Below are 26,642 nucleotides of genomic sequence, written 5' to 3'. Positions count from 1 at the left end.
CGCGCTTCGTGTCCCCCAATGCGCCCCACTGTCCATTCTCCTGCTGCAGGGACAGCGGCTCTGACCGTCTCCGCTACCAGCACTGTTTCCATGGTGCTGGGGATCACTCAGACCAATCAGACGCTGCGCCTTGGCCGCAGGGCATTTAAAGGCGAGGAGAGGCGCTCATTTGATTGGTGAAAACAGCACTCGGCTGTGTTAAACTCACTCATGGCTTTTTCCTCCCTCTCTGCCATTTGCGCGGAGGGAGGCGTGGACGCGCAGCTCTGCGCTTCTCTGTGCCTCTCTTAAAAATTGCAAAATGCGCCAGTCACGCCCTGTCCGCGCGGCAAAGGCCGGCGCAGGGCAGGTGCGCCTGCGCTTGCGCCTGGTCTACAAAATTAGAGCCCAGTATGTCAATAAACTTTAAAAACCTTTCATCCAGCTGTTGAACAGCTGCCTCTGGAGCACTGCTGCTGTCCAACTCCACTATTTCGGCTGGAGAGAAATCATCATCACTTTAAAATAGACAAGAAGTATATGACAAACTTTTTAAATTTCTTTCATGACCACTCTGCAAATAACTGCTTATCTACAATACTTTATGCTGCTATAACACACTAAGGTGTGGTTAATACCAACAGTTATGTGTGCTGTACCCATGTTGTAGGTTTATTATTATTATATCTTCATTACTATCTCATATTTTCTTAGTGAATATGTACACTACAAATCTGAGAGGGTAAATTTAACTCCCTTAGTGTTAAATTTAACACAGCTCTGGGGTTTATATGTGAACCACTGAAAAAGTGTTAAATTAACACTTTTCCAAGTGTTAAAAGGTTAAGACTATAATAGTGTCACCCAGTAAACACTCACAATGCAAAATAACACCACAATGGTGTTAAATTAACACTCAGTTGGTGTACATTGTTCTTCCAGTGGTACCACTATGATAATCACCAAAAACAGATTAAAGTGATACTGAGAACATCTATTTTTCTCTTCAACAACTTACAGAAGAAATGTCAAAAGACACACACTGTCATCCAATAACTTCTGTAACACAAGGTAGTCTATAAATGCAGTTCCCTCCTCACTCGTGGTTCACTGAAAATTTGAAATGGCATAATTTAACTCCCTGGGAGTTAAATTTAACACTGTTCTGGGGTTTATGTGGGAACTTCTAAAAAAGTGTTAACTTCATGTTCAGCAGGGAGTCATATCCACTGTGTTCCCTCCTCACTCACGGTTACAAAACAACAAAAATGACACTGCTAAAATCATTGTCTTAAAATGTAAAGGAGCAGTTTTTTTAACGTTTGGTTACAGAGAATATTTAATTAAAAAGTCTTAAAATTTGGGTTAGCTTGTTTTGAGTTGGATTTATACAAGGTGATAATTGAAATGAATCAAATTACTAAGCACATGAGACTTAAAGCAATGATGTTAGCCCAACATAAAACTTTTATTTGAAATAAAAAATACAAAAACAACTATGTGTTACCAATTGAAATATTTTTTATTATTATTTTTTAAGTTTGATCAACAATTTGTTTCTACAGTGCAGTGTAGTTTAAGTCAATTCTTTTATCACTAAAGTTAAACCTACTTAAACCTTTTATTTAGTTCATCATGACTCAGATCATTTGAGTGAAATCACTTCCTTCAGTCTTAAAACAGTGCAGTTCTTGCCAAAAACGTCAGTTTGACTGAATTTTGATTGAATTAAAACTAATAAATGGTCCACTCATAATTTTCGATGAAACTCTACTGAGAATTATTGCTTACGAACAACTTCTGAGTCAACAGTGCAGATGGAAGAACAGGTTACTGTAAAAACACATGATTACTGCCACTGTGATGGAGGAAGAAGATTCCTCCAGGCCTGGGTGCCTCCTGTGTGCTCATCAGGCTGGATGGCTGACACCTGGATGGGTGTGGGTGTGGTCACTCAGGCTGAGCAGACATGCTCAGCTCAGTGCAGCAACACTCTCTCTGCCCTTCATCCTGGGAAGATCCCATGTGTTTGGGAATGATTGGTATTTTGGGGTTTCTTTTGGTTTGGAGAGAGGAAGATTTTGGTTTATATTCATACAATCTTTGCTTTGTCCCTTTGTTTAATAAGACTATCTTTGATTTATCTTAATTTGTTGTGTTTCCTGGGATGGAACGTGACACCACCATGAGTGAGGAGTGTTTAAAGTAACACTGTGTGGTGTTAGTTTTCATCAACACTGCAAAGTAACTCCAACAGTAGTATGGTTTAACACCGGTGAAGAGTTAAATATCTTTAAACAACACCAAGAATTTCACACTGAACTGGTCTAACACCAGGGGCCTGTACTACGGAGCTGGATTAGCTCTTAGAGAGATAACATCCTGGATAAGTTTCTGGTTTTCTGTACTACGAATGTGGATCTTTTTTCATCCAGACACGTTGCCCCAGTGGCTGATGCTGAACGCCAAACCTGGTCTGGAGCAGGTTAATTTCCAGGATAAGAGCTCACGGGGTGTGACAGACCACCCGCTGACCAATCGGTTCTCTCGGGCGGGCATGAAAGACCGCTCAGTCACCAATTTGCTCAGCTGGAGTGAAGTCCAGTTTTTCTTATGGGCTGTGAACAAACAATATCTTACTGATCATCATAACTGAGACATTGTCAGGGAAAAGTAGAAATGTGTGCTAATGGAATCTTTCATACTGAGCACTTTGAAGGATGTTTTTATATTTATCTTTTATTTGCTCCCACCTCCTTTTTTCCCCACTGCTATTGCATCTGCAATACAAACTGCCAATAATGAGAGTTTTCCTTGGGATTTGTAGGAAAGTGGACTCTTTCCAATTATAAGATGAGATATGGTGCTGATCACACACACACTGACTTACAACATGAATGAATAAGGACCTAACTGCCTGTGTCGTCACATGATGAGATAGGTCTATTAATATCAGCATTTTGGAAATTTACGCATTCACTGAGTCGGCGATTTTTTGCCAGCAATCCTTCCGGCTTCTCGCAGCCGCAGTCGTGTCGCTCCTGGCCTGGATAATACTGTGGTACTCCTCGTATTTTTGCAGGATTATTTGCTGCTCCTCCGCCTTAAAATACGCTGCTCTTTTCTCCATTGTGGAAAATGCTCAGAGGCCTCTAACCATGTCCATTTTATGTGTGCATGCACAGATCCTCGCCAGATTCACCTATCGAGTTGATAACGAGCTTTGTAGTACAGCAGATCTGGATGATGGAGATCCGGTGAAGTTCAGGCCCCAGCGCAGAGTTAGATATCTCAAAACAACACCAAGAATTTAACACTGAACTGGTTTTAACACTGGTGGATTTGCTGTGCTCACACACACACAATAATAATAATAATAATTTTGTCCCCACTTAAATCAGAAATTAGAAATGTTTTGAAGTGGTTGGTAACTTCCGTCCATAACATAGTCCAGTGACATCTCTCCGGTGTTTCTTAACTATATTACTGTGCATGATGTAAGCTCGGCCGCCGCCCAAGCCCCTTTCACAATTTCTGTGGAAATTGTCTTGTGTTTGTAGTATTTGGGCTAAAAGATGTGAGGTAGGGCCAAATAACAAAATAAAAATAAAAAAATAGAATTAAATATCTAAAAGTGGAAGAAGCAGTACAACCAGTTAAAAAACAAAAAGCTAAACAAGTCTCACACTGATTTTTTTCTTTTGTTGTAGTATTTACAGTTATGATCTAAATTATTTAGCTCCCTGCATGTTTTTTGCCTGGCACCCTACTGAAATAACCACACACAGCAGCAGATACATTAGAGCACACACACACACACACACACACACACACACACACACACACACACACACACACACACACACACGCACACATACACACACACACACACAAATCAGTCTACACTTTACTCTTCTTCCTCAATTCTCCCGTCCTTAGCCCACAAACAGACACACAGACACACAGACACACTACCACGCCGTGTAATGAAACATCTCCCACCCACCCTGCAGTACATAACAAAGAGCTGTTGGCCCTCCCCCCATCCTCCCTCACCACTCTCATTGGCTCAGTAGCGTAGATGCTGGCAGTGTCTCATACCAATAAGACGTCTCCAAGGTGATGTCATGGAGGCAGTATTGATGCTGTTGCTAATGCTGTTGCCTGGTTCCTTGAGTTTGTGCAGCCAGATAGGAGTAACCATAGTCACTGGTCTACCATAAGCAGGAGAGAAGAGGACAGAGGGGGGTGAGTCTGCATCACAAATGCACAACTGCACACATGTGCCTTTTTCTTTTTTCCATCTAGCTCTCGTAAATACGTTTTATGGTTTTGATTATCCAAATGTATTGACGAGTGTGTGCAAGGATGGGCAAGGATGAGGACAGGGATGATGCAGTGGTTCCTGCTGACACGCAAAGGAGGCAAAGGGAGAGGACTAGAACTCAGTGTACCCTGTGTGTAATCTGTGTCATTTATTATTGATCCTCCAGATGAGCAGATGGAGTTGTGTGTATGCTTTTAGGACAAGAGAGAGTAAGAGAAAAACATGGATATTTTTTACTGACTAAGTGGAGAGATGAGGAAGATGCGAAAAAATAGTAAAGAGAAGCCCTGTTCATACCAAATGATGTCCAACCAACAAACTGTCTCATTTTTTAGCTTTTGGTTGCGATGGTGTGTTTCTTTCACAATCACATGGCCAGCACCTCTTCTATCTGCATTCACTGGAAAAAAAGCAGAAGACAACAACACCTAACAGTCTCTGTTAAACTTTCAAACCAACTAAAAAATCAAAAATTTTGTTAAAATCCCAGACATTAGTGTAAAAAGATTAATTTGGCAAATGTCTACACATCCTACTGTACAGGAAACCCAGTGTAGATGAAGAGTTGTTAACCTTGGTGTCATTTTGCCACGTGTTTAAGTTGTAAGTTTGATGCACTAATCTTTGACACAAGTAGCCTGGGCTAGGATCTGACCTGCAGCCCTTTACTGCATATCCTCTCCCTCCTGTGTCCCAGTTTCTTTCCTGAAAAAACAATAAGTCTGAACCAAAAGTACACTTCAAATACTTCTGCAATTTTATTGGTACAAGTATTGAAGTTAATGTTAATGATGAAACACAATCTCAAGTATATGACGATTCAATTCAGGATTTTCTGTTTGGTATTTACGCAAAATGCATGTTTGTAAAGCATTTACTTGGCTTCTATGAAAATCCATAAGTGTCTGGTGTTAGCACTGTTAGCAATGTCTGTGAATAGGATGGTTCTACTCTGCCCTCTCTTATCCCCTCTGTGCCTGGGTTTTCAGAGCTGGCTTGTCCAGCTCACACCTTAGAGCCAGCAAGTCATCCTCACCTCCTTCTCCTCATTTTGCGGGAAGCATCAGGCCTCGCACTAGTTAGCATTGACATGCTACAGGCTGCTAACAGCTGATTTCACATGTAAACAATTCGGCCATGGTTACATGTAGGATCTTCAGTCAAACACAGGAGCAAAAATAGAAAAAATATCACTGAAGGCACAACCAGTTTGGTGTCCATGACCAACAATGAACTATACAAAGTCATGACACACTCCAAGTACAAAGATGACAAAAAAAGAGACAAAAAAAAATTACAAGAAACGGACAAGGAAGAGAGAGCTGCCGCAACAGGCAGCCGCAACCAACGCTCCCTTAAAGAATGGAAGCTACAGTCAGAAGCAGAACCACATGGGTTCCTGATGAGGCTGGAGGATTTAGGGCAAATGGATGACATGTTGCTTACACTGAAGTTGTTACTGCCTTAAGTTCCCCTGAATGTGAACACTGCACCTCAAGAACCCTTAAAAGGAGAGTTTTAATAGTTCTAGATCTTCATGCTGATGTAAAACTTAATTAACGTGTGTGCTCAGCTGTGAAAATGGGTCAGCAAACTGCAGACATCTCCTGGGTGCTCACTTGATAATCCAATTATCCAATTAACAGATGACAGGTATTTAAGTTCCTCGCTTCATGTCAGAATCCATCAGTGCTTCTTCAGTTCATGATGATGTTGGTTATCAGGCAGAAAAGAGAGACACAGACAGACAAACAGACAGACAGACAGAAAGACAGACAGCCAATATACAGACAGGTAGACATTGCAATCAGACAGATGGTGAAAAGCCTGATTGGTCAGATTACTCATTTGTTGTTTCTTTGAATACTTTTTTGTTCAAAGTCAAACCGTTTATGACTTCGGAATGTGATGCAAGTATTTTTAAAAGTTATTTCTGCATTCAGTCAGGTACTGCAGGTATCATTTAATAATAGGGCTGTCACTTCAGTTAGATTGATTAATTACACAGCAAATTAATGCATCACAAAAATTAATGCAAGATTGATTTTAGCACACAGACATTTTAATATTGGCCAATTGAAGGACCCGCACATGGTATTAGCATGTCACTTCACACATGCACCACTAATCAAACCAAACAAAGCCCAGGTTAAAACAGGAATGGACATTACGATTGCAGGTGCTGTATTAAAGTGTGTAACACATTCTGGTGTCATATTTGATGTTCCATTTTATCACTTATAACTGCCTTTTTATCTAGTTAAAGGCTTAAACCACTGATAGTCATCCTGTCTGCTGATTGAATAAGGGTAAAATTCAAATTAACAACAAATTGATTTTATATAGTTTAAATGCAAATGAAATGCAATAGAATTTCCCAAATACAAACCTGATATACACTCTAAGTAAAGGTGTCATGCACTCTGGGGGCCGAGTTCTGAATGAAAAACCTCAAAAGGTTGTGTTGCTTAAAAATTGAAATCTTGGAAACAGTTAAGGATATGAAAAGTTACATTTAACATAAATGGCTAAAAGATTAGTGAACAATTTAAAGCAAAATATAAGTTGAAGTGAAAGTATGCTAAAGTTTCAGCATTTCAAAGTTGAGGGAGTTTTAGGCAGAAAAGTTGAAGTTCCCAGTTCTTTTTATCTTTTTAAAAGCACAAAAAGTAGAATAAATCAAAAAGGTTTGAGGGTTAGTGATGAGAAAATTCATAGCACACATGCCCAGAAGAAGCTGAATAGTTTAAAATTTGAATGAGGGAAACCAGACTTAATTTGAAGAAGTTATAGTAAACCAAACTAATGTAGGGGAGAAGGAGATGGAGAAGAAAGTGTCATTAAAAAAAAAAGAGACTTGATAATTAAATTAATTTAAAAGCTTAAAAATTAGGAGACCTTGTCCGACTAACAAAGAAATGCTAAGACTTATACTTTTTTAAAATGGGAGTGTGTCCCTATTTTTTCCTGGCAAATGTAGAGTTCCATACTAATCTCAACAAAAGTAGAAATGTTTTCAAAAAGAAAAAAACATTTGGCTGAAGTGTAAGTTTTCATGTGTGAAAAAAATAAAAATAAAAAACTGACAAACATTTTAGTGAAGACAAGCTGTCAGACTCTCTCTTTTTCTCTTACACACACACACACACACACACACACACACACACACACACATGAAAAACAACTGAGATTTACAAAACCAAAAAAATGATCTTCTTAGATCTATCCAGCAGCATTTAGAGGGCTGAAAAAAACACAGACAGGAGAGAATGAACTCTTGGTAAAGAACTGCTTATTAATTAGTTGGACTTAAGCCTCAATGGGCAGGGCTAGCACTAGCATTCTGCAGCTTGTGCTCTTGGCCATTTTCTCATTTGCAGACATCTCACATTGATCACCTGACCTTTGAGGCTGTCTCATCCCTTTCTTCCCCTTTGATTTTGCATGTCTTCCTGTCAGAGACTAAGAAGGATCTTCAGCATCCCTGGAGAGTTACACACGCACTGAGAAGATGACTCTTGCAGGTAAACGTCACCTCAGCAGAAAGTAATATGCACTCACCTTACTTTTGCCTTTACTGTTCTGTCAATGATGCAGAGGAGAAACGATAAGTAGGATGCAGTTTTTACTATCTTCAGAATGTATCCTGTCATCATCCTGACTTATTTTCTAACACAATAACTCATCAGTGCTTCTAAACAAGAGCTATTACATCATCAGGCTTTGAATACTTGCTCATCATTCTGTTAGTCTTCACAATGTCAGGCGAAATAAAACAAGCCTGTGTGTGTGTGTGTGTGTGTGTGTGTGTGTGTGTGTGTGTGTGTGTGTGTGTGTGTGTGTGTGTGTGTGTGTGTGTGTGTGTGTGTCCTCAGCCTACAGAGAGAAGATCAAAGAGCTCCCCCTAGTGTCTCTGTTCTGTGCCTGCTTGAACCCTCAAACTGTAGAGAAACTAACATACAAGGCAGAAGGTGAGTTCAAAATACTACACACTTCAGCATTCATACCAGAAAAACACAGAAATAGGGCCATACAACCAAGAACGAGATGTTTGAAATCCGTTGGCTGAAGCAGCATCAAGTCAGAGGAATGCAGGTTGACACAAACCACATGAGTTCCATAAGAACAAACTATGACCAGCCTTGTGCTTTTTTTCATGTTTCAAGTAAACTGATAATCAAACATTTCAGATGCAGTGAGCCTTGGATGGTGTGTCATCAAAGATGTAGAGGTGATTGAGATAAACAAGCGGACGTCAGGCCAAGCCTTTGAGGTAATTCTGAAGCCCCCATCCTTTGATGGCTTGCCAGAGCTCAATACCTCCATGCCACAGCGCCGCGACCCATCTTTGGAGGAGATCCAGAAGAAGCTGGGGGCTGCTGAGGAGAGGCGGAAGGTGAGTGGTAACCTCATTGTTGGGAGGAAACATCATTTGTCAATATGGGGGGGGGGGGGGGGGGGGGGGTAAAAGAAAAGAAAAAAGGGAGGGAAGTTGATGGAAAGGAAGGAAAGAAACCCAAGCAGAGAACAGGTGGGGAGATGAAAGAAGGACATGAAAGAGAGGGGGCATGTTGAAGGACAAAGGTTCACATTCTTCAAGCAAAAAGGAATGAGTAGGGAATGGTAGGAAGGGAGAGATGAAAGGCCAGTACAAATAATTCACCCTCTGAAGACATGTACAAGGCGCCCACTGAACTGAGAGCAGGTATTCATTACCGTGAGTACTTCTCTTGCCTTAAAGGCCTTGTTAGCATATATCTCAGTTTGTGTTCATCAGAAGCATGTTGAGCATGTTATTTCATTTAGTTTTCTGGTTTTGTGTTTTTATTGAGTTTGTTTTCATTTGTTTTTATTTAGCCACAATTTGCTTTTTCTCTCTCTCTCCTTTTGTTGTTACATTTTTTGTTTGTTGTTTTTATTTTTTCATTTTCTTTGCATTCACACTGGAAGTGTTTCAGTCAGGTTTTTAAAGCCCTTCATATCACAGGGACAGCTTTAGTAAGAGTCTCAAAGGAAATCTACTCCATCTGTGATTCTGGTGTTTATGCTGTGCTGGATCTACTTGATTTAACTGCTGCTTTTGACTCAGTGGACCACAATATTTTAATATTGCATCTTGAAAACCAGGTAGGCTTATGTGACACTGCACTGGATTGGTTTAAATCCTATTTGACTGATAGGTCCCTCAGTGTCAATATTTTAGGCCCCAGAGTCATCCTTGCTCCTCTGTCATGCGGGGTCCCACGGGGCTCAGTCTTGGGGCCATTGCTTTTTTTCCTTGTTTATGCTGCCTCCGGGGTCTATACTGAGAAAGCATGGAAAGCTTGCTATGCTGATGACTGTCAGATATATGTGCCCTTAAAAGCAAAAGATGGCTTCTCAGTCAAACCCCTCCTTGCTTGTCTTGAAGACATTAAATCTTGGTTGGCCCTGAACTTTTTTAAACTTTAATGAAAAGAAAACAGAGGTTATGGTGTTTGGACGAAGCGGCCCCTGTGAGTCCACCTCTGTTGATCTTGGAACCCTGACAGTATATTTCAAAACATCTGTTACCAATCTGGGTTTTAAGTTGGACAGTGATTTTAAACTAGACAGCCAAACTAAAACTGTTGTTAAGTCTTGTTTTTATCATTTAAAGCAGTTGGCAAAAGTCAAATATTTCAAAGTGCTGCCTGGACAGGCAGCACTTTTTACTCTTTGGCTTTTAACCACAGAGAGAGTTAGTTTCTTTGCCTGGTCTTATTTGCTTTTATTTTCTTTGATTTGCTTTTACTTGCTTTTAATTGTTTTAGTATGTTTTCTTTTATGTGTCTGTTTTTATCATTTTATTTCTGTCTACCTGTACAGCACTTTGTTTACAACTGTGGTTGTTTTTTAAGTGCTTTATAAATAAAGTTGGTATGGTATGGTATGGTATGGTATGGTATGGTATGGTATGGTATGGTATAGTATTTGTATGTGTGTGAGATTTTGTTTTGCACTTGATAGCCACTGTGGTTAACCGCAAGCGTAACCCTCTATTAATGGTGTATATGGTGTTAGGCTCTGTAGATATCTCAGCCTTTGCCTCAGGGTGATGTTAATTTACTTGCAGGAAAAGGTGATAGCCTTTTCCAGTTTTTTTTTTTTTTTTTTTTTTTTTGAAAACTTTATTTATAACTTTTCTGTTTTTATACAAATATACAAAAGATTGCATTAATCAAATTGTCAAGTATATCAGGTAACACAAACAAGCCGTGCTGAACAGTAGCACGTTAGGCATATTTTGTACAAAGAAAATCTGAATAAAACATGACAAATAAAAATATATATATATAAAAATAAACTTAATAAAATAAAATGGACTAAATAGAAAAAAAAAAACCACCCCATAAAGAAATATAACTAAACACAAACACAAAGGCTACAGTTCATTCATAACATGTGTATTGTTGCACACATTTACAGGCAGTTGGGACTAGCAATATGAGATCAAACTGTGTCAAAGAACAACTTCTTGACATATTCAACAAAGGATGACCATGTCTTGTAATATCTTTTTTGAGAGCCCTGTAAACTATATCTTAAGTTTTCCATCTGTAAACACAACATGACTTCTCTCACCCACTGGATAAAAGAAGGAGGCTGCTCATCCTTCCATTTCAAGAGTATAATCTTCGGGCCAGAAGAGATGAGAAGGCAACTGCATTGGCCTGATATGAAGTTATGCCATGCTGGTTTGGGAGAACACCAAACACTGCCGTTATTGGATTAGGATCAATTTTTTTGTTACAGACAAAAGAGAAGGCTTCAAAAATTGAGTTCCAGAGCCTGTTTAAATCAAATCAAATCAAATCAAATCAAGTTTATTTATAAAGCACTTTTCATGCATTAAAAGAAATGCAGCACAAAGTGCTATACATGTTAAAAACAGTCCCCGCCCCCCCATTCAAACTCCATCCCAAAGCACCACCCACACACACACATATACACACACACACACACACTCACACACACACACACACACATACATATGCGCACACAATACATGATTTTAAAAGTATAGATATAAAATTGTGTGGCTGAGTACAGAGGAGCCAGGTCAGGAAACGCCAGGAGGCCGACTGCACTGGGCGGCGTCCACAGTCTAAAGCCAGGACGCCTCCACCCGGGCATGCCTCGCTACAGGACCAGCGAGGGGCCCACTGCAGCAAAACGCTGCTGCAGACCCCCACCTGGCCAAGACGACGCCCGCCACAGACAGAGACATCCCAGCCAGAGCCAACAGCGGCCCCCAGTGCAGGCAGCCCCCTGCTGAGGAAACACTGGAGATATGGAGTAGAAACATAAAACTACATATGCTAAGAATCATAAAATGAATAAAATAAATAAATAAAGAAAACACTAGTAAATGAAATAAATAGTAATAGAATAAGAGTAACAAGTAAAAAGGCGAGATTATATAAATAAATAAAATAAAAAATAAATAATAACAGATAAAAATGTGGGATTAGTTAAATGCTAAATTAAAAAGGTGGGTCTTGAGTCTACTTTTAAAAATATGAACATTCTCTGCAGCCCTGAGGTCCTCTGGCAGGCTGTTCCACAGACGGGGGCCATAATGTTGGAAAGATGCCTCACCGTAAGCCCGTGTTCGAGCTTTAGGAATTATTAAGAGGCCAGTGCCAGAGGATCTCAGGGTCCGCGAGGGTTCATATGGTAAAAGTAGTTCTGAAAGATAAGAAGGTCCAAGGCCCCTAAGACATTTAAAAACCATTAAAAGAACCTTGAAATCAATCCTTAAACACACAGGGAGCCAATGCAGTGATTTTAAAACCGGGGTAATGTGTGCCCGCCTTCTGGTCTTCATCAGCACACGTGCTGCTGAATTTTGTAATAATTGTAAACTTGAGATGTTTCTTTTTGGAAGACCAGAAAGCAGGGCGTTACAATAGTCAATACGACTGGAGATAAAAGCATGCATTAGCGTCTCTGTGTTAGCCCGGGAGAGAAACGGGCGGACTCTGGCTATGTTCTTTAAGTGATAAAACCCTGTTTTAGTTACATTTTTAATATGAGGAATAAAATTGAGCTCAGAGTCAAAAATGACGCCCAGATTCTTAACCTGATTGGATGGAGTTAAAGACAGGGTTTGGAGTTTTGATAAAAGTTTCTCTCCCTGAGCCTTAGGATCAATAATTAAAACTTCAGTTTTGCCCTGGTTGAGCTGTAGGAAGTTTTCTGCCTTCCAGGATTTAATGTCTAGAATACAATTAAAAAGGGCATCAATGGGCCCTGTGTCATCAGGAGACATGGATATATACAGCTGTGTATCATCAGCGTAACTATGACACATAATACCATGCCTCCTGCACTGAAAAAAATGTTTTGTTGAATTAACCCAATTTTATTAATTTTAGCAGTTGCACGCAATATCTTTATCTAGATCTAGATAATTTATTTAATCCTAATGTACATGTTATATTGAAGTTATTTCAAATTAAAAACGTTTGTTGTTGTAACTCAAATACACATAGTAGATTTTACTCAAATTTTCTAAGAGATCACAACTAAACCCATGTTCATCGAACTAAATTGTATTGTGTTGCCTTGACTGCAATAAACCTTTTGCAATAAACCGTGAGTGAGGAGGGAGTGCAGTGGATATTAGACCCCGCTGTACATTAAGCTGTTTACTGGCCAAGGGCACAGGCTTTCTGTCAGCCAGCCAGCGCAGTGGACCACAGACAGGCAGCTGATCCATGCAATGGAGCACAGACACACTGTACCCACGTGGTAGCTTAATGTGCATCAGGCTCTCATATCCACAGTGTTCCCTCCTCACCCATGGTTTTTCCTTTTGGGTTTTGCAGATTATTGAGTTGAAACAACTAAAAATTTTATGTTGGATAATTGCAAAACATTGATGTGAGAAAAATTAAAATATTTAATTTATTTGACTCATTAAGTTGTGTTAATGGAACTTGTTAATTTCATTTCAAAGAACTTAATTAATTTAGGTGTGACCAATTTAATTAATTTAAGTTGGTCCAACTACTTATTCTTATTAGTTCACTAAAACAAAATGTTTTGTTGAATTTACCCAATTTTATTGATTTCAGCAGTTGCACGCAATATCTTTATCTAGATCTAGATAATTTATTTAATCTTGATGTACATGTTATCTTTAAGTTATTTCAATTTAATAACATTTGTTGTTGCAACTCAAATATACATAGTACAATTTACTCAAATTTTCTAAGAGTTCACAACTAAATCCATGTTAAATAATTTAAGTTGGTCCAACTACTTCTTTTATTAGTTGTATCAACGCAGAATTTCAAATTGATATGATCCACAAAAATACATTGGAAACCTTAACTTAAATATTGAGATGGATTGATTCGAAAATTACATCACTTCAACTGATTGACAGATTTTTACAGAGCAGGTTATCCTCTGACTCTGCTCTCTGATGAATAGGGCCTATTGCACATTACTGCCACCTCCTGCTTCTGGAGAGGTGTTGCAGATGGGATTCCTACCTAAACCAATTAGGTTGAGTTAACATAAAGTGATCTAGTTGTTTTAACAATTTTGCACATCATGCTGAAACAACATGTTTTAATCATGTTTAACCACTGAACATGAAATAATCTAGTAGAAGCTACATGTTTTATTTATGCTGATTGAACAAACACCAAAGTTCCTTTTTTGAGTGTGATGACATCTCCTAGTGGGAGCATGTATACATTAAAAAGTATGGGGCCTAAAATTGAGCCTTGGGGAACACCACATTTCACTTAATGGGTCCTTGAGGAGCATGTGTCCAGACTTACAAGAAATTTTCTATCTGTGAGATAGGAACTGAACCACTGAAAGGCAGTACCAGAGAGGCCTACATGGTGTCTTAGTCTATTTAAAAGAATTGTGTGGTCCACTGTATCGAAAGCAGCGCTAAGATCCAGTAGCACAAGGACTGTGAGTTTGTGCAAGTCCAGGTTGCACCTAAAATCATTAACAATTTTTAGTAGGGCAGTCTCTGTACTGTGGTTCGTCCTAAATCCAGATTGAAATTTCTCAAGAATGGAATGTTTATTTAAAAAATCATTCAGCTGAATAAAAACATTTTTTTCTAGAATTTTGCTTAAAAATGGTAAGTTGGACACTGGCCTGTAATTATTAAAAACATCAGGATCCAAATTGTTCTTCTTAAGAAGGGGTCTCACCACTGCTGTTTTAAGGTCAGCAGGGAAACAGCCCGTCTGAAGAGAACAATTTACCATATTTAAAAGCTCAACTTCAAGGGAACCATAAAGCGATTTAAAAAGTGATGTTGGAATAGGATCTAAAAGGCAGGTTGTTGGTTTTACTTGGGAGAAAACTCTACCAAGCAATTCAGCATCAACCAGTGCAAAACTGTCCAGTGTTTCCTCAGGTAAAAACAAGCTTTCTAAGTTGTTAAAGACAGTATTTTGGTTAAAAATAGAAGCTCTTATAAAATCTATTTTACCGCTGAAGTGGTCTGCAAAGCCTTCACAAAGAGAGTCTGAAGGGGTGATTTGGTTTCTGTTAAAAACAGGGTTGATTAAAAGATCAATGGTGCTAAAAAGAATTTTTGGGTTGTTTTTATGATCCGTGATAATTTTAGTAAAATAGCTTGTTCTAGCATGTCTGAGAGCAATATTATATATTTTAAGTTGCTCGCAGTATATTTGATGATTAATGAATATCTTATTTTTTCTCCATCTCCGCTCAGCTACCCTGCAATTTCTCTTTAATTTTTTAATTTCCTCATTTCTCCATGGAGGTGTGCGCTTTGGCAGTACCTTTTTTGTCTTTAGTGGAGCTACAAGGTCAATTGTTGTTTTCAGTTTATTTATAAAATGTTCGACAATAAAATCACAGGATGTAGGTGTAGGAGCTGGAGGGTGTTTACTTAATATTTCAATAAAATTTGCAGCCACTTCCGGGGTAAAATAGCGCTTCCTGACAGTTCTCACCGAGGTCTCCCGTTGAATAAAACTGGTGATATTAAAAAACACACAGTAATGGTCTGACACAGCCAAGTCAACGACAGAGGACACACTGGCTGACAGTCCATAACTAAGGACTAAATCCAATATGTGTCCTCCCTCGTGACTTGGCTGCGTGACATGTTGATTAAAATCTAAGTAGTTTAGTAAATTTAAAAACTCTTTTGCCATGGAGTCTGAAGGTTTGTCTATGTGTATGTTAAAATCACCAGAAATAATAATAAAATTGTAAGTGGCATGGATTATGGATAAAAACTCAGAAAATTCACTGATAAAAGCAGCATCATATCTTGGTGGTCTGTAAACAGTGATGATTTAAGGCACTGCAGGACCAAAACATATGGCTCATAGTGGCGGGGGATTGTCTGCACCTCGGGCATCCATCATCAGAAGTGTTATATATATTTGCCAATTTAGCTTTGGTTAAGTAAGAACGGTGAAAGACTTTGAACTGTATTAAACAGTGGCGTATACAGATGGATGTGGAGTGAATGCGGCGGATACTAAGGTCCCACACATCACCTGAGATCTGTAAGTTCAAGTCTAGTTCCCATGCATCTTTAAGCTTAGCCAGAGATTCAGGTCTTATATGGTGTAATAAGTTGTATATTTGAGAGATTTGACCTCTGGAAAGAGGTCGAGGGTGCAAACAATCCTCAAGAGGACAAGAGGGAGGTAGGGTTGGATGAGTTCTGAAGTGTTTTACCACAAAGCTACGGGCCTGTAAATACCTAAAGAAATGAGATTTTGGAATGTCAGGTCTTTGGATAACGTTTCAAATGATAAAAATGACCCTTTAACAAACAAATCAGAGAAAAATAAAATTCCCTTCTTATACCACGTTTTGAAACCAGAATCATTCAAAGCTGGCAGAAAAAGTGGATTTGATATGATAGGGGAACAAGTAAGAGGCTGCTTAAAGCCAAAATTCCGACGACATTGAACCAACTATCGAGAGAGTTCACGACAGGGTTTTTAAAACTTACTTTACTGTTGATTGGTAAGGCAGAGCACATTATTGCAATCGGGGATGCAGGCAAGTTAGAGTTTAGTTCCATAGTGCACCAGAGTGGGCCAGTGCCTTCTTTAAACACACGAATTCAGGTGGATAGTTTTACAATATTGGCAGACCTATAGTGGTACATGAAATTTGGTAAGGCTAATCCTCCCTCAGCTTTAGAACATTGCAAACGAGATTTGTGAGTTCATGGGACTTTCTTATCCCAAATGCGACAGTTTTATCTATTTTGTTGAAAAACGTTTTAGAGAGTAAAAGGGGTTTCATTTGGAAAAAATACATGAATCTGGGCAGAACAACCATTTTAATTGTGTTGACACGTCCAGCCAGAGAAATAGGTAGCATTGACCAGCATGCCAGATCTGACTTGGTTTTGTTCAGAATAGGGGCAAAATTACATTCAAAAAGGTCTTTAAATGTACTAGAAATTTTTATGCCCAAATAGGTAAATGAAGAATGCTCTATTTGGTCAAAATCTTTGGCCAGTTGGTTAATGGGAAAAAGTATACTTTTACCCAGATTCAATCTGTACCCAGATAGATGTCCAAAGGAACCAAGGAGTTCTAGTGCTTTCGGAATGGACGTCTCTGGGTCCGAAATATACAAAAGGAGATCATCCGCGTACAGTGATGTTTTGTGAGTAGAATTCCCCCGCCTGATCCCCTTAATCTCTGGATCAGCTCTCAATGCCACTGCTAGGGGCTCTATTGAAAGATCAAACAGTAAGGGACTCAAGGGGCATCCCTGACGGGTGCCTGTATGCAATGAGAAATACTCTGTAGTAGAGTTGTTGGTGCGGACAGAGGACATCAGAGATGAGTACAAAATCCTGATCCATGACGTAAAATTGGAACCAAACCCAAACTTGTTCAGAACAGCACACAAATAAGACCATTCAACACAGTCAAATGCCTTTTCGGCGTCAAGTGTAGCTACTAATTCAGGGTGATCAGTTGAATGGTTAGAGTAGAAAACATTGAACAGGCGTCGAGTATCAAAATATGATTGGCAGTTAGCTATAAAGCCTGTTTGATCTTCATGTATAATGGCAGGTGCCACCTTTTTGAGGCGGAGTGCAAGCACCATTGTGAGGATCTTATAGTCTACATTAAGCAGACTGATGGGACGATAAGATCCACATTTTTGAAGATCTTTGTCTTTTTTTAGAATGACAGAAATTGTGGCTTGGGATAAGGTTTGTGGCAATTTAGCAGTTGTATGAATTTCAGAGAAAACATCACAGAGTAGAGGAACTAGCTTGCCAGCAAATGCCTTGTAAAAATCACATGAAAACCCGTCCGGGCCGTGTGCTTTGCCATTTTGTAGTGATTGGATTGCCTGTGATATTTCAACTGCGGTAATGGGTCTTTCAAGTGTCTCATGTTGGACTGAGTCAATGGTTGGGATATCTAGCTTGTCTAGGAAAAAATCTATATCATTGAGTGTACAGGTATTCTGAGTAGTATAGAGGTCCTGATAATACTGTTTAAAGGCAGTATTGATCTCCTTATGGTCTGTCACTGTCTGACCTGAATCTAGCATTATCTCTGAAATTGAGTGGCTGGCAATGGACTGGCGCAGCTGATGGGAGAGAGATCTCCCTGCTTTTTCCCCGTGGTCATATAGATAGTGTCTTGTTCTGAGTAGCAGCTTCTCAGTTTCTTTGATCGAGTGTTTCAAATTCAGACTGGCGCAAGAGCTTCTGCTTGCACAGATCAGCAGTTGGACTGTTGGCGTATTGTGTATCACGATTTGCAATAAGCTCTGCTAGTTCTTTAAGTCTTTCACCTCGTTTTTTATTTTTTTGGGCAGTAAAAGAAATAATTTGGCCACGCGGGTAAGCCTTTAGCGATTCCCAGATTATAGACTTTGAGACACTTGGAGTATCGTTCACTTTTAGATAAAACTCAATGTGGGATGTAATAAATTTACAAAAGTCCTCATCTAACAGTAATGTTGAGTCAAATCTCCAGACTCGCTGCGTGGCACAAGCATTTGGAAATGAAATGTCAATCTGTACTGGTGAATGATCAGAAATCACAATTGCATGGTATTTACATGAAGTGATCTTTGGGATAAGTGTATTGTCCAAAAAAAATAATCAATCCTTGAATAGGAATGATGTACAGGTGAAAAAAAGGAATAATATCTTGCAGAGGGCTCAGAAACCCGCAGTGGGTCCAAGATACCATAGTCTAGGAGAAAGTTTTTGAGCACAGAGGCCGACTTAGAAACCCCAGTAGATTGGCGAGATTTTGATCTGTCCAGCTTTGGATCCAGTACCAAATTCATGTCCCCACCATTATTAGACAATGCGTGGTTAAATCTGGTAACATACCCATCAACCTCGTGAAAAATTGTGGGTTGTCCCAATTCAGGGCATACACATTTACTAGAATGACTGGTGTATGATACAGTTTAACTGTAATTATGACAAAACGACCATTAACATCACTTTTCACACTAGTAGAAACAAAAGGGAGATTTTTTTCTGACAAGGATAGCAACTCCTCGTGCTTTGGAATCAAATCCTGAGTGATAGACCTGGTGAAGCCAGCTTTGTTTCAACCTGTTACTTTGTGTGGAGCGCAAGTGCGTCTCTTGCAAAAAGACAACGTCCGGTTTGAAAGTTGATAAATGAACAAATAATCTTTTACATTGAACTAAATTGTTAAGTCCCTTCACATTCCAGCTAATAAATGTAGTGGGACAGAGTCCAGCTGTGCGGACGACATCAGGCATGGTGGTCATATCCACATCGGTAAAAAACGGTCATAGTAAGTGAGCAGCAATACCATAAGATATAGGTGAAAATCTGAAGCTGAAGCTGAAGAAAGGAAGAAAGAAAATGATAATAATAATAACAAAAAAATAAATAAATAAATAAAATAACATTGCCCTTTAACTTCTCTCCTCCCAACCGGGAGATAACCTCAAACCCCCTCCCAAAAGAGCTTATGTGTGACATGTAAACCTTTTAACCTTACAAAACTAAGGTTACCCATTAACAGGGAACGCCAAGGAGAAAATATTGATATCTGACAAACTGTAAAATCAGAAATAGGAACATCTTTACACAGGGTGAGCACTCCTCAGGTTTGTATTAAATCACATAAGAAAATGATAATGATGCTCAATTGGCACAAACGTCTCTGAGAGTGCATTCAAAGTTCTTACGCCATGAATATAGTACCTTAGGAGACTCAGCCAGCATCTTGTTGACCACTCGCCACCAGATGTTTCATGACACAGTCTTTAGCCGCAGCTGGATTGGTGAACATCTTCTCACCCAGAGGAGAGGTGATCCTTAGCTTCGCCAGGTAGAGCATCCCAAATCTCACGTCGCGGCAGTCATGAAGCAGTCCTTTCACCTCTTTAAAAGCCCCCCTCCTCTTCGCTACTGTGGATGGCAGGTCTGGGAAAATGAGGATGTTGTCACCATTGTAGGTCAGAGGGCCGCTTTGCCCAGCCTTACGGAGCGCATCCAGCTTTTCTTGATAGTAATGGAATTTGACAATAAACGGCCTGGGGTTCTGTCCTTTTGCGGGAGCAGGCTGGAGGCTGTGGTGTGCCCGGTCCAGTGTAGGGGTGGCATCCAAGCTCAAAACTTCTTGCAGTAGCTTAGCCACGGAGAGGGCAGGCCGAGTCCTACTTTCAAACTTCTCCCTTACTCCAAGTATTCGAATGTTGCATCTGCGCTGTCTCCCCTCCAGGTCCTCAGTCTTCTCAGTGAGGGCTGACACCGTATCTTTCAAGTTGTTAACTTGTTTCTCCAAGTCCACAACCCTATCGGAGTACGTATTTGTAGCTTCCTCCAAGCTAGTTACCCGGCCCCGGTGGCTCAATCTTGGCACAAAATTCAGATCGCACACTGTCAATTTGGTCTTTAAAGTGGTTGCGGAGCGAGTTGATCATTGTTTGTTTGAGTTGTTGTTTTGACACTTTTGACACTTGTTCTCAACCTTCGTTTCGAGGGTAGTAATCTTGGCCACCACATTTTGTTCCAAGCTTGCTATCGCAGCCATTAGCACGGCTGTATCCGGAGATGTAGCATTGCTAACGGTAGCCTTGGCTGGCTCCGACTTTTTGCTGCCTTTTACTCCAGACATTGCAGAACAGTTGTTTCAGATAGCGTCAACACTTATAGTAGAGTCTCAGCTGGCGACAGGTTGCGTTTTAGTGTCAGATATAGGAGTATTAATATGAAAAAGTAGCGTATCCCTGCAGAGCAACACAACTAGACGTCTTTACATATCGCCGCTCAAGAGCGCCCCCCAGCCTTTTCCAGTTTTAAGTACAAAGGAGAGATGTAATGTGGTGGTGATCCCCCTGTAAGTGTACCCTGTCTCCATCTAGTGCCAGGAGGCAGAGCTGTTGAAACACCTGGCTGAGAAGAGAGAGCATGAACGTGAGGTGATCCAGAAGGCTTTTGAGGAGAACAACAACTTCATAAAGAACGCCAAGGAGAAGCTTGAGCAGAAGATGGAAGCCAACAAGGAGAACAGGGAGGCCCTGTTGGCCGCCATGCTGGAGAGACTGCAGGAGAAGGTACTGTATGGTACAGATCTGACTGTGCACTGCAAATCTGAGAGGGTAAATTTAACTCCCTTAGTGTTAAATTTAACACTGCTCTGGTAAAGATTGACTTTTTTCTGAAGATCTCACTCCTCTGTGCAGCCACAGTTGAGGTGTAGACTGCTAGGCTTAAAAGCAAGGACTCTTTCTGAAGCAGTCACACAGCAAACCCACCAGTGTTAAAATTCCAGCGTTAAACCAGTTCAGTGTTAAATTCTTGGTATTGTTTAAAGATATTTAACTCTATACTGGTGTTAAACCATACTACTGTTGGAGTTACTTTGCAGTGTTGATGAAAACTAACACCACACAGTGTTACTTTAAACACTCCTCACTCATGTTGGTGTCACGTTCCATCCCAGGAAACACAACAAATTAAGATAAATCAAAGATAGTCTTACTAAACAAAGGGACAAAGCAAAGATTGTATGAATATAAGCCAAAATCTTCCTCTCTCCAAACCAAAAGAAACCCCAAAATACCAATCATTCCCAAACACATGAGATCTTCCCAGGATGAAGGGCAGAGAGAGTGTTGCTGCCCTGAGCTGAGCATGTCTGCTCAGCCTGAGTGACCACACCCACACCCATCCAGGTGTCAGCCATCCAGCCTGATGAGCACACAGGAGGCCTGGAGGAATCTCCTTCCTCCATCACAGTGGCAATAATCATGTGTTTTTACAGTAACCTGTTCTTCCATCTGCACTGTTGACTCAGAAGTTGTTCATAAGCAAAAATTCTCAGTAGAGTTTCATCGAAAATTATGAGTGGGCCATTTATAACTTTTAATTCAATCAAAATTTAATCAAACTGACGTTTTTGGCAAGAACTGCACTGTTTAAAAACTGAAGGAAGTGATTTCACTCAAATGATCTGAGTCATGATGAGCTAAATCAAAGGTTTAAGTAGATACAACTTCAGTGCTAAAAGAATTGACTGAAACTACACTGCACTGTAAAAACAAACTGTTGGTCCAACTTACAAAAAAAATGTTTTAATTGGTAATACATAGTTTTTTTTGTATTTTTTATTTCAAATAAAAGTTTTATGTTGGGCTAACATCATTGCTTTAAGTCTCATGTGCTTAGTAATTTGATTCATTTCAATTATCACCTTGTATAAATCCAACTCAAAACAAGCTAACCCAAATTTTAAGACTTTTTAATTAAATATTCTCTGTAACCAAACGTTAAAAAAACTGCTCCTTTGCACCTAATCCATCAGACTGCTTGTCTGGGCTTCATGGCACAGGCTGGCTGTCTTTGCGGCACAGACACGGCATGGGCCAGCTGTCTGTATGCTGCATGACATGACATGACATGGCATGTATGTGTGCTTCATGCCATGTAGCATCTGTGCGGCACAGACTGGCTGGCTGTCTGCATGCTGCGCTGGATGGCATATATGTATGCTGCATGGCGTGTATGTGTGCTGTAAGGCATGGAGAGGCTGTTGGTGTGCTTTATGCCATGTAGTGCCTGTGCTCAACACGAGATGGGTTTCTGCTGTGCCTCAGCATGCACCAAACATTAGTCTTTTGTCAATTCAAAGTTCAGTGAAAAGGCGCCATAATGTTAAACAGAGCACAGACAGCCAGTCCATGTCATGTAGCACAGTCATTTGGTCTGTGCAATGTGCAGAGCACAGACAGTCAGATAGTCTCTTTGAGACTTGGGGTCTGTGCCCCTGTGCAGCCACTCAATGTTCAGCAGGGTCTCATATCCACTGTGTTCCCTCCTCACTCATGGTCACAAAATCCCGTCATAACATAAATTAATGTCTAACGGTAAAATTCACTTAAACACTCAAAGTAATCCAACAAAACTTTTTTTTTTAAATAAACCTTAATTAAAATGTTTGATTGCAAACAACTCTGGGATAACAGTGCAGAACAAAGAATGGTTCACTGTTAAAAAAGAAATAAATACTGAAACCGTGAGTGGGGGCGGTGGCATTAATGACCTTCAAGGTTTCAAGGGTGTTTTGAAGAAGAGGTCTGTTTCTTGTCATTTCATCTTATGGAATTGTTTAAGAGAAAGAAAACATTGTTCTCGTTATCACTTCAGTCTGTTTTTGGGGTGTTTATCACACATGAATGTGTTAACACTCAGAAACTGCACTCTTAAACTCCAACTTTAATTAACTCTTTAACAAAATTTCAGACAAACAAGTGTTAACTGTTAACAAGTGGTTTAGTGGAATTTTCTTACTCCTATGGAGTTACTGATGGAAGACCAATGTATACCAACTTAGTGTCCATTTAACACCATTGTAGTATTAATACTTTACATTGTGAGAGTTGGCTGGTTGACACTGTCGTAGTGTAAAACTTTTAACACTTTCACACACATAAGTTCACACACAAACCACAGAGCAGTGTTAAATTTAACTCCCAGGGAGTTAAATTATGCCATTTCAAATTTGCAGTGAACCATGAGTGAGGAGGGAACTGCATTTATAGACTACCTTGTGTTACAGAAGTTATTGGATTATAGTGTGTGTCCTTTCACGTTTCTTCTGTAAGTTGTTGAAGAGAAAAATAGATCTTCTCAGTATCACTTTAATCTGTTTTTGGTGATTATCATAGTGGTACCACTGGAAGAACAATGTAGACTAACTGAGTGTCAATTTAACACCATTGTGGTGTTATTTTACATTGTGAGAGTTTACTGGGTGACACTGTTATAGTGTTAAACTTTTAACACTTGGAAAAGTGTTAATTTAACACTTTTTCAGTGGTTCACATATAAACTCCAGAGCAGTGTTAAATTTAACACAAAGGGAGTTAAATTTACCCTCTCAGATTTTCAGTGCGGGACATAATTTCTTGTGCCCTAAGTGATTATGTCAAAATGCAGCAGACATCTACATACCCTCTTTAATCCTAATGTTAATCTTAAAGAGTTGCTGAGAATCTCTCTGTTCTAATGCTAATACGTTCATAAATAACCAATTGCTCTTACGTTTCTGTTTTCCTGGCAGGACAAACATGCCGAAGAAGTGAGAAAGAACAAGGAGATGAAGGAGGAAGCCTGCCGATAGATGAGTGCAAGTGGAAAAAGAAAAAAAAGGAAAATAGGACTGGGTATTTATAAAGTGGGTTAGAAATAAAGAAAAACAGAGCTGGGGAAAAGGGAACTCAAACACAGCCTCATAAACCAGATTTTCATTAAAAAAAATAGGAACAAGCTGTACAAAATTGAAGCACAGTATACAAACCATTTCAAATTTTCTAAAAAGGGGTAACAAAAGTGGTTGAAGGAAGAATAAAAAGTGCATTACGGAAAAAGTAAGGTAATAATTCTAATCATAGCCCCACATTTGAGCACCCCCTTCAACCAGAAACTGAAGTGTTTTATTACCTCTCTTAAGACCCAGCCTCCACATATGTGGACATAACATTTCTGCCTCTCAGACCCATGATACTTCATTCTTTAAACTTTGTCTGATAAGCCACCTTTAGGGACACTATCCACATATTTTTGGGGGGTGAAATCACACCATTATACCAATGTTAGTGTAAAAACAAAGGAGTACAATAACACTACTGACATGAATAATCGAACTTCCGCACAAAGACCAAGTCAAGAAATTATACTTATAGGTCTTATTCCCTATCCCAAATAGCTAGGTGAATTGTAAATTCCACACCAGACAAAAGCTTGGGTCTTAAGTAGTGCTACACGATTTGGGGAAAAGGTGGGATTGGCGATTAGGTGGACAATATTGCGATTGCAATTGCGATTGTGCTTGCGATTTAATAAAAAAAGTTGTGTTATGAGTCTACAGACTTGCTTGGTTATCAAGAAAAATGCAGAGATGGATTACTGAGGATTACTGTGTAATAATTCTCAAAATATCCAAACTTACTGTATACAAACAACAATGTACAGCACAACAGTACTGTTTTGTTTGTATTCAAAATAGCACATTTATGCCACTTTTGCTTTGCATGTTTTGAAAATTACATCTTTTTGCTGTTGTCATTCAACCGGTAACCAAAATAACACCAAATAACAGAGGTAGAGTTTCTTTTCGCCATGAGCGCCTCACTTACTTCTTTGTGCTCCATCTTGTCTGATTAAACTGCTGTACCAGGGGGGCAGGTAGTTACATGACCAGTTGAAACAGTGACTGATTTGTCATCTCACTCTCTTACTCAGTCACACACACACACACACACACACACACACACACACACACACACACACACACACACACACACACAGACACACACACACACACACACATCACTCACACAAACAAGCTCATTTTTTAACACTTTTTTAAAAATAATTGCACAATCGCACCTCTTTTGCGATTACGTAACTGCATGTGCTGACATTGTGATTGCGATTGCGATTGCGATTGCGATTGCGATTGCGATTGCCATAATCGTGCAGCACGAGTCTTAAGGGGCTAACCTAGCTGTTTTCTTGTCTCTAGTGGTGACAGAAATGACTGCAGATTGCACCCACCCAAACAGAAACACAGCTATGAACACAGTTTCTTTTTAACCAGAACTTTAGAGGCGGACGCTATATGGCAAGGCGGTCCATGCCTCTTTAAGAATAAAAACACAGATGTAGTTTGGGTGCCCATGGCCCTTCAAATCCAAAGCGGGATCAAACTGTAGAGTTCCACACAGAATTTACAGGAAACTCACCAATAATACACATTAACACAACATAGCACGCAAACTGTGTTTCTCCTGTTTCCAGATAACCTCTAAAGATCCCCCCCTGGCAGGGCACTATGTTTCTTTCACACAGTTTCTTTTAAGTTTTGGTCTTTGAAAGTCAACTGTATGAGTCCTCTGCTATGTGAATTCCTTTAGTATGGTTTTTAAAAATAAAAAAGGGCATTAGTCATCTGTTTCTTTGGACGGAGCAAGAAAAAGAAAGCCAAAGCTGTGAAAATGAGAAGGCTTTACTGTGCTCTGCCATCCAACTCTTTGTGAAACTTTAACTTGTAGTGTAGATGTAGATGAATGACATAGATTTGAGACTCTTAGATTTAGAGCACTGATTGCACTCTTTCATCAAGCACAACTCAAAAGCACACATGAAAACATGACAGAAGGAAAATGTGCACAGTCCAGACATGATGAACATTTGAATATATTTGGCTTGAGGGGATGAGTTTGGGGTTTCGGGCTCACAGCAGGCTCCCTTTGCTTTGGCATTTGTCAAAAGTATTGGTTTTTGATTTCCAAGGGGAGTGAAACACATCAGAGTAACAAGAAGGTGAAATTTGCTCAAGTTGTTGAGTCATACTGACTTCATTGAAAAGTCTAAAAAGTTGTACCATACCAGAAAGGTGGTAACATGGAGTTTCTACTTGCTGTAATTGTGTGTTGCTGTATATTCTAAAAGCTGGATTGTGATTATTTGGCATGGTCATTAAAAACAGCTCAGCTGTAAAAACATGTTGGTTTTGTTCTTATTAATGATCTTTTGATTTAAGGTGCAATGTGTTGGCAGCATTTGACCGAACAGAAATAGTGGAAATGAGATATAGGGCTCTAATTTCGTAGACCAGGCACAGGCGCAGGCGCACCTGCCCTGCGCCGGCCTTCGCCGTGCGCACAGGGCGTGACCGGCACACTTTGCAAGTTTCCTGCAGTGCCAAGAGAGGCGCAGTACAGGCGCACATGAGCGCAGAGGAGCGCGTCCACGCCTCCCTCCGCGCAAATGGCAGAGAGGGAGGAGAAAAGCCGTGAGCGGGTT

General features: G+C 39.8%; 1 protein-coding gene across 1 annotated transcript; it reads left to right on the top strand.

The window, feature by feature from the left end:
* The first annotated feature begins 4,086 nt into the window (after positions 1–4,086).
* stmn4 (stathmin-like 4) lies at positions 4,087–26,339 on the top strand. The gene is made up of 6 exons (XM_074684715.1): positions 4,087–4,227; positions 7,766–7,830; positions 8,182–8,277; positions 8,497–8,702; positions 20,696–20,887; positions 23,896–26,339. Exons 2-6 carry the CDS (start codon positions 7,818–7,820, stop codon positions 23,953–23,955), a joined length of 567 nt encoding a protein of 188 aa, XP_074540816.1. The 5' UTR covers positions 4,087–4,227; positions 7,766–7,817; the 3' UTR covers positions 23,956–26,339.
* Positions 26,340–26,642: the final 303 nt, after the last annotated feature.

The sequence above is a fragment of the Halichoeres trimaculatus genome, unplaced genomic scaffold (genome assembly GCF_033239565.1).
Source record: "Halichoeres trimaculatus isolate MK-OKI-2021-1 unplaced genomic scaffold, fHalTri1.1 fHalTri1_scaffold_13, whole genome shotgun sequence".
Classification (NCBI taxonomy): Eukaryota; Metazoa; Chordata; class Actinopteri; order Labriformes; family Labridae; genus Halichoeres; species Halichoeres trimaculatus.
The sequence above is the reverse complement of the archived record's forward strand: the minus strand, read 5'-3'. Positions and strand labels throughout refer to the sequence as shown.

What these genes read in the sequence shown, in the direction of transcription:
- stmn4 (XM_074684715.1), top strand. An exon ending in CTGCTGAGGAGAGGCGGAAG is followed by an intron (nt 8,703 to 20,695) that starts GTGAGTGGTAAC and finishes GTCTCCATCTAG; the next exon opens with TGCCAGGAGGCAGAGCTGTT. An exon ending in TGGAGAGACTGCAGGAGAAG is followed by an intron (nt 20,888 to 23,895) that starts GTACTGTATGGT and finishes TTTTCCTGGCAG; the next exon opens with GACAAACATGCCGAAGAAGT.